At 46.7% G+C, this 8,809-nt stretch overlaps 2 protein-coding genes across 2 annotated transcripts; both read right to left on the bottom strand.

Annotated features, from left to right (window-relative positions):
- Nucleotides 1-427: 427 nt before the first annotated feature.
- Nucleotides 428-5,786, bottom strand: LOC123114836 (F-box protein At3g57590; the record flags this gene model as incomplete). The annotated part of the gene is made up of 6 exons (XM_044536231.1): nucleotides 428-748; nucleotides 1,676-1,735; nucleotides 3,291-3,386; nucleotides 3,535-3,654; nucleotides 3,759-5,102; nucleotides 5,622-5,786. Coding segments are annotated over 6 exons (1,857 nt in total), but the record flags the coding sequence as incomplete, so codon positions are not given.
- Nucleotides 5,787-5,999: 213 nt separating this feature from the next.
- Nucleotides 6,000-8,581, bottom strand: LOC123112313 (putative F-box protein At3g17480). The gene is made up of 2 exons (XM_044533266.1): nucleotides 8,363-8,581; nucleotides 6,000-7,553 (listed from the first exon to the last, which is right to left on the bottom strand). The coding sequence occupies exon 2, from the start codon at nucleotides 7,506-7,508 to the stop codon at nucleotides 6,234-6,236; it is 1,275 nt and encodes a 424-aa protein (XP_044389201.1). The 5' UTR covers nucleotides 7,509-7,553; nucleotides 8,363-8,581; the 3' UTR covers nucleotides 6,000-6,233.
- Between the last annotated feature and the right edge of the window lie 228 nt (nucleotides 8,582-8,809).

Below are 8,809 nucleotides of genomic sequence, written 5' to 3'. Positions count from 1 at the left end.
TTTTGTGAATGCGCTTTGGCAGGGGGAGATCAAATCATTCATGATATGTTGCAGCCTCCTTGCCATCAATTTGGCGACGCTGTGGATCAGGCTAACAGGCCTGAAGTCAGTGAGCTGCGTTGCGCCCTTGTGTTTCGGGATCAAGATCATGGTCGCTGTGTTCAGGGCGTGGAAATTGGAGGCGTTGCAGTTCACAAATTAACAAACAACGCTAACTGCACAAAACAGTAATGGATATTTACATATTTAGCCACTTGCTTAGAACTCTGACCGGAATTATGCCACAATTCATATTTCCGGCATGATCATGTTCTAAAGATACGTAAGATACGTAATATACCTTGGTACTGTATTGGGCCATGACCCCAAAAGTCAAACGCAGAATTGTAACAGAGATTCAGAATACAGGGCTGCCAGCAACCCAGTGTCAGGAACCTGGTTTGGATCTTCTGATCAAAGGTCTTTCAGTACGCAAATTCTTCAGTGTCTCAAACAGACCAATATTTTTAATCAGGTCCAAGTGCAATAAATTGAAATGGAGAAAACATAACGGTGGTACTGCAGAAATAACTGCTCTACAGGCGAAAGAGCTAACAAGTCCCTCAACGGTAAAAAGAAGCAAGAGTTGAATAACAGCCTTAGTAGGCTGAGAAGAATGACGATAAGCTCTCAAGTATCAAGTCTTCGTGTCATCGCCCTCGCTGTGATTCTGAGAAGAAATGCCAGCATTTGAACTTGAAGCACCAATCTGAAACATGAGTAAGGTTCAAACACAAGACAATGGTACTTTCATCACACATCAGGAAAAAGTCTAGAATTCCCATTACAGGAAAAGATAACAGCATGTTTTCAGTTCCTTTAAAAAGAAAAGGTGCACAGACAGCATAATAATCATGTCGCCAAATTTTGAACTTGAAGCTCAAACGGGAAAACGGGAAATGGAAAATTTAACATTTACCAATCAATCCATGCTTCCTACTCTGAATGTTCCTCAAGTCTTGTATGTTAATTTGTCTGCTATATAAAGCTGTACGATGTAGAACAACTTTAAGTACCTCTTACATTACTTGACAGCAACCAAAGTAACTTTTAGTTCCAAACACAGCTGCACAGCTATGCTCAATTAACCATTATTCACTAAGTCTGCCAGCAAATGTATAAGAATGGGACTGAAAGCAATACCATGCCATTAAAAGACAATAAAACTTGGCAGAACCTATATCTATGTCTGTAAGTCTGAAAATACAAGTTAAGAAAGGAATCAACACGTAAAGTGTTTTGCAACCAACCCAGTTCCCAAATTTAGGGCACTTACACAAACCTTGATGAAAAAAATATTTCTTACTGATGCAAAATTTGTTGATTGTGGGGTACGGGCTACCTACCTAACAAATCAATGAACACGACAACTAGACAACTTGCACACTTAGCAAAAAGAACTAAAGTACAGGTGTATGCATAAATTGAAATATGGGATGGAAAATAATTGCATTATTACAAGGGGGGTCATTCATTTGTATGACATGAGATAATCCAATTACTTTGCTTATATATTTCATAAGAAACTATTTCTTTTATTCCGGAAGAGATTAAAACAGATATTGGAGACAAGAACTAGCGAGCTATAGCAGAAAGGTAAAATATGAAAAAAATTAGATCAAATGTAAACTTTTACCTGGTCATCTACAGCACTATCAATCATGTCAAAGATACTATTTGTTGTCTGCATCATAGCCTGTAGACAAGTTTTTTTTTTTTTTTTGAAACGGAGGCAAAAGCTTTGCCTCATCCTTTAAATAAGAGAGAATAGAGTTTGTTACAAATCACCCACGACACCACATGGATTATTACTCTCGCGATATGAAAGACCCTAATTTTTTTGCACGGGCGGTGACCCAAAGGTTGGCCTCGGTCGTGATGGTGTTAAACAAGATAGTCGGTGGAGCGCTTTTAAACCTAAACACTCTTGCATTTCGCTCATTCCAAATTGTCCATGACACAAGCATGGTGAGGGAGGCTTTGGCTTGACGGTTTGGCGTGCCGGCGTCACAAGTGCTTGTCCACCAAGCGTTGACGGAGTCCAACAAGTGCCATGAAGAGGTGTCCAACTCGAAGATGTGAAATTTTTCAATGACCAACGCCCACAGCCTTAGAGTATAGCGGCACTTGAAGAATAGGTGTGACCCGCTTTCTTGCACCCTCTTGCAAAGTGGACACAAACCACAATTTGGCCATCCTCTCTTGGCTAATCTGTCTGCGGTCCAAATTCTATCTTGAAGTGCCAACCAAGCAAAGAACTTTACTTTGGGGGGACCCCAGACCTTCCAAACCATTTGGTCCATGGGTGAAAACACCATCCCTATGAATTGCGCCTTATATGCCGAGGCCGCCGAGTAGTGCCCACTAGTCGTGTGTTTCCATAAAATGTCGTCCTCGGCGAGCGCATCAAGATGCACCTCATCCAATAGCATCCAAAGGGTGAAAAATTGTGTGATGAACTCAACGGAAATAACGGTTGGAGGCTTGATCTTGAGCATCCATGCGTTGTGCTTGATGGCCTCGCGCACTTTCCACTTCTTTCGCGAGGAGACTTCGAATATTAATGGTGCAATGTTCTTTGGCTTGCGCCCAAGAAGCCAAGGTGATTCCCAAAAAGGTGTCTTCGCACCATTGCCCACGGTGATAGTGGTTGACGCATAGAAAAAGTTGAGGTCCTCCTCATTGCACGGGTTGCCCATCCCGACCCACAACTTGGTGGGCTCCTTCCATTCATACCAAGGCCACCGCAGCCGCAGAGCACGCGCGAACTTTTCCATGTTGAGTACCCCAAGCCCCCCATACTCAAGTGGCCTACAGACAATTTCCCAATTCACCTTGCATTTCGCCCCCGTCGTCTTGTCCGAGCCGGACCATAGGAAAGCTCTCTCAAGCTGGTTGACTTTGAGGAGGATACTTGGTGGGATGATCAACGGTGTGATGAAGTAGATCACTTGGGAAGTGAGAACAGACTTGACAAGGGCCGTGCGCCCAATGGTGGTGATGTTTTGACCCTCATACGTTGTCAACTTGGATGCAACCTTGTCCACAAGAAATTGAAGATCCACCAACCTTAGCTTCCAAACAGAGAGGGGGAGCCCCAAGTACCTCAAGGGGAAAGAAGCCCTAGTTGCCGGCAGATTTTGAGTGATATGATCCAAGTCAAGATTATTGCAACGAATTAACTTTATTCATTTGACATGTTTCAACGAAAAGTCGTCAATGATCTGGCTTGTAAATTTAAAACACTATACCTTTATAATAGTCTTACTATTATTAATACGAGCAATTAAATTGTCCTGATCCAGCTTCTGTGCCACACAATTAAGATGCCGGAGGGGTCTTGTCTGCTGGAGTCTCATGCAAGGCATGTGTTACAACAACGATAATGGTGCACTCAAACATTCATATGCCTTCTGCTTTTCAAATGATTAATGCCTATTAAAATTTAAATGTGAAAATAAAGGTATGCTGACGTCCATTTAGGTAAAGAATTACCTGGTCTGGAAAGTTTGGAAATATTTGATTAATTTTCATGCCTATTTCCCGTCGAATCGCATCATCCAATATATGTTGCAGTATCTCATTGAACCATATGCCATTTTGTTGTGCACATGCCTGCCAAATAATGAATTTCCGTTAAATTTCTGCAACTCAGCTATTGTTAAAATTTCCAGAATAATGAATATCTGCTAAACTCAATTTGAATGCAGTCGACATACAATTCCATTAAGCTCAACTTGGTGAATGACACTGCACAATTTTTCATTCTCAGAGAGCCCACGCTCCCACGCCTCCCACTTGTTCAATTCCCAGCCTTCCCACTGTTTTGGCCTACACACAATTTTAGCATTCTTGTATACATCTAAACGTACAAGTGACTTCACACAGTTGTGAGATTGCAAGTTGTGCCTGCAGGGACTGAAATCTAACAGCTTCACCATCTTACTTGAATCAATCTCGAAGTTCTCACCAAGCAACTCGTACGAACATACGTTATTGCGGCCGCGTTGTGTGAGGATCCTATCCCTGTGAACAAAACGTGGACCCAGAATATAATCTGGTGGGTACTTAATGTTGTACTTCTGGCTCCACCTTTGCTCTACCATGTTGTCAAGTGCCCAGATCTGCAGCTCACCGACAAGAGTTCTGGCATCATAACGACTAGTTTGAGCAGTCACTATACATATTTTCCCATCTATATCTCTGATCAAGAACTTACGAGAACCATAGTAATCATGATCTTCGCGTGCTGCTGGCAGTTGTATCATTGCAAAACTTTCTTCCCTGATATCAAAGGACATAACTGCATGCTGCCAGCTAGCTGACATGTCTTCAGTTAACCAATACATTTTTCCATCAACATTGACAACTCCAGAGTTTCTCACACTGATCAAGCTAAGAGCTTCTGGAGTTCGGATATCTTTCCATTTCTCATCACCAAGCGTGTAAACTTGAATGATGTTGAACCTGTCTTTATTATGGGGGCGACCATTAATGCAATCACCAAGGAAGTGTGTAATCTTGTATTCTTTTGTCACGGGATGAAATCCAAAGCTATAGAAACAGAAATTATCACCTTTCAGATTCTTCACAGGTTTCCCAAGATGTAGACATTCACCAGTTGCAAGGTTAGCTATCTTGATCGTTGATGTCTTTGTGTATAAGCCAAGAAGGCCATTGCATGAACCAAAAAGAAAATCACCAGGCCCAATCACTGGCACTATATATGTCGATGGCGACCAGGCTTCATCAATTAGGACAGCATCACTAGGGTAGTGCTTGCCTGAAACCAAACCTGACGGGAAGAACAGAAGGGCATAACTTGGCGCACACTGGAGGTGCAATGCAACAAACTGTGGATCCCGGATGATGTTGTGCCAGTGCTTGCAGACTCCGACGCACGTCAACAGAGTGCTCACTGGAAGTCCGAAAAACACCCGCTCAACGAGGTCCCCTGGGAGGTGGTTTATGATGCATTTCTCATTTATTTGCTTCATTGATTTGGTTTCTTCAGTGACCACAGTGAGCACCCAATGCCGAAGCAGCTGAAATACCAAACCCTTCTGCGAACACACATTACAATTAATGATAGCTACATAGAAACTGACATTTAAGTAATTTCATGGGCAAAGAAAGAAGTTAACATTTATGCATTTTTTTTTTATTTTTTGTCTCGCTTTCAAGGTAATTTACCAACCAATGTGCAGGAAGATATTGATAGCATCTCCAAATTTCTGCTCCGAAATTTTGACTACTCCAGGCTAAAAAAAAGTAACAATCTCTAGTTACCCAAAAAGTGAACCCACGGTCAAAAACAAATCTCTCATGTACCAAAAATGCAGGCTACTGTCAAATCCAACGAACACTCGTGCGCGCCGTCCCTCCGGCGCCTCAATCCCTCAACTTCAGCAAGTAGCTACAAACCCTAGACGCCCTCGGGCGCCATTACAGCAAGTAGTCAGCCCCTCAACCACGTCAAGTAGCTACAAACCCTAGCCGCCGTTACAGATGGAGAAGCGCGGACAAGAAGGATATTGGGGGAGAAAGCATTCCGCGAGCGAAAGGGGGCATCGAGGACTCACGAGCGCGATTCGGATCAGACGAGCTCCGCCGTCGCCGCCATTGGATTGGGATGGGAGGGCTCTCCGCTTGACGGTGAAACGATTTCCCGCCGCTTCCCCCCTCGTCAGCTCTTCGACCCCTTCTGGCGGCTCCGGGGTTTCGCCCAAGAGGAACAAGTTCTTTCTTTTTTAGCGTGGCGGAAGAGGAACGAGGTGTTTTATGCTGCGCAGGCCAGGTTCGGCCCAATTAGCCCAACTTTTTTCTTTAAAAAAATAAAAAGAACTTTGGTGGATCTAAAACTTCAAGGCTGCCCTGTTTTCTGGACGAAGGCTTTGCCATTTTCCATTGGTTCCCACTTGATATATCATGGGTAGAATTTGCACTATTCACTACACGAGTGAAGTAGAAAAGCTTAGTGCACAAAATACTTATTACTTCTGAATATGTTACAATAACCAGTTGCTTAAATCTCCATCGAGAATTACACCATAATTCATTCATGTTTCAGAAGTAATTCATTCATCTGCTGCCTACACCTATACTGGACCATGACCACCGAAGGCAAACGCAGAGCCGTAATCAGAAATTCAGAACACAAGGCGCTCCAACACTGCAAAGCCAGTACTGTCATGTCAGGAGGAACCTGGCGGAGGGAGAGGCCAGTGCGGCGTGCGAACAATGGCCGCCCCGGCGTACACGTCCAACGGGACGAGCGTCTCCTTGTACAGGTACGCCTGCGTCTCGTAGTACCTGTAAGGCCTGAAATTCAGCAGCCTCACCTCCTCCCCGCCGTCCTCGTCGCCCCGCAGGTCCCGGCAGAACGCGTCGCCGTCGCGGCCGTGCAGCAGAACCTTCCCCCCGCGGACGAAGCACGGCTGCGGGACGCACCGCGGCGCCGACGGCGACAGGTCGACGCTGTACTTGAGCGACCACCTGTCCTCGCCCCGGCTCTCGAGCGTCCAGACGTCCATCCTCCCGGAGACCTCGGCGTTGTAGCGGCGCCACCGGGGAGCGCTGCTGCTGAAAGGGGCTGTCACCAGACAAACCTTCTTCTCCACCTCCGTCACGTAGTAGGACAGCGCGGGGGCGCCGCAGGGCCCGTCCGTCGCCACGCCGCACGCTCTCAACGGCGGAGGCCTCAACGTCACAAAGGTCTCGTCCTTGAGATCGAACGCCATGACCGCCGCGCCGCAGCACGCCCCTTCCTCCTCCGATATCCAGTACATCGCGCCGTCCACGTTGACGACCCCGAGGTTCACCAGGCAGCTCTCCCTCGGCGCCCTGACGTCCCGCCACCCGTCCTCGCCGAGGGTGTGCACCTGGATGGCGTCGAAGCGGAACGGCTGCCCCGACGACCGGCCGTGCCGGGGCTCGCGGAGGAAGTAGACGAGCTTGTACTCCCCCGTCGCCGGGTGGAACCCGAAACTATAGAGGTAGTACAGGTCACGGAGCGATCTCCCGTCGGGCTTCGAGAGGTGCAGGCGCTGGCCGGTCGCGGGGTTGACGATCTTCAGCGTGTACTTCCGGTAGAAGCAGAGCAGGCCGTTGCATGACGCGAAGAGGTGGTCGTCCGGATCCATGGAAGACGCCGCCCACGTTGACACGGACCATTTCTCGTCGAAGAGCTTCACACGGCCAGGCATGGCGGTCTTGAGGCTCGCCGAGGCGTCCAGCCTCGGCAGGAAAAGGAGGAGGTGCTCGGGTGCACGATTGGCATGGTCCATGATGAAGCAGGGGTCGCTGATCACCCCGCGCCATTGGTGACACGTCCGGCAGAGTCTCTGCAGAGTGCTGACCGGAAGCCGGAGAAGTATCTCGTGCAGGACGTCTGGTGTGAGGCGGCTGATGCTTGCCAACTGATTTTCGGTTGCCTGCTCTTGCTCTGCATCGTTTGTGTCACTGGCCATTTCCAAGCACCTTTTTTCCCCTGTGAAAGTTGTGCCTGACAAGTCCTGTAATATGCCATAAAATTGGAAGCTTTCAGAAACGGAAGGTGCTAGTATATCTATAATCGATGAAGATTGATTCAGTTCTAGGATCATGCGATCACTTCGAACTTTTGACAGAAACAGCCCATTTTTCAATGGGAACGGCTTATCAGATCCAAGAGGGGAAAACCGTCCATCTTATGTATTCGTTAAAGACAGATGATTGCTTGTACTATTAGTTAACACACCATCCCCGCCTATATAGAATACTATTGAACATCTTAAGGCGTTGGATTTTCATTCTGCCAAACAAATAGTACTATTTGATTATGCTGACTAAGTTTTCAGTATATTTGTGCTTCCAGAACAGAATTCCTTCCAAGAGAATCGGCTTTGCTTTGGTCGTATACCCTCGGAAAAGAAGGCATTCTACTATTTTCAGTCACTGGTCTAGCATGTACTACTAGCTCTGATTTTCAACTTGAATTGGTTAGAATAGCCCTGCAAAGCTGCAAATGAAGTTTGAAGTGTTCCGCCGCGCAGCCTGGGGTTGAAACGAAGGCACGGCCAACTTTTTCTAGTAGATGCAGCAGCAACGAAGGACCATGAACTGGAGCAGCAGAAAGCCTTCAGGGCGCATCCAACAAAGCCACTAACACGCCTACGCATACTAACCCATCACTCACTCATTCTACAGGGTTCTAGTCCAAGTTGCTTCCAGTTCCAGGTTCCAGTTCATCCCCAACTTCAAAACCACTTAGCTAGCCACACAAGACACCGCGGCCGAATCCGACACCAGGTAAAAAGATTGCTGGAATCTGAAGAAAACTTACAGCGGAATCATCAACAAAGCCCCCAGGCGAAGAAGAAGAAGAAGAAGAAGAAGAAGCCCGCGGCCACAAGCTTAATCCCACCGTTATCCTCCGGGAGTGCTACTTATCGACCTCCTCTCTGGCAGTAACTAGCCGCCGTGGACGCAAGCATCGCACTCCAGGTCTCCGCAGTTACCGCTATCCGCTCTCTGATTGCGTGACGGCTTCTTCAACCACCGGTAGAATCCAAAATCAGAAAAATATCAAGGACATTGGCCCAGCAAGCAGCAAAGGCCCAGTATTCAAATGGTGGACAGTACCGGACACATACAACAGCATGGCTCCCTACAAAAGTACAGACGTCTACACTCTGTGTGAGCAATAATCTATTCGTTAGAAGATCTGAAATATCTTTTGAAACTTCCAATAAGCATATACATCGTGGGGGCAACATGCACACTTGCAGTA

Source organism: Triticum aestivum, chromosome 5B, assembly GCF_018294505.1.
Source record: "Triticum aestivum cultivar Chinese Spring chromosome 5B, IWGSC CS RefSeq v2.1, whole genome shotgun sequence".
NCBI classification, from domain to species: domain Eukaryota; kingdom Viridiplantae; phylum Streptophyta; class Magnoliopsida; order Poales; family Poaceae; genus Triticum; species Triticum aestivum.
This window is presented reverse-complemented; position numbering and strand designations above follow the sequence as displayed.

Coding starts and splice junctions, on each gene's coding strand:
- LOC123112313 (XM_044533266.1), bottom strand. CDS start 7,508: ATGGCCAGTGACACAAACGATGCAGAGCAAGAGCAGGCAACCGAAAAT.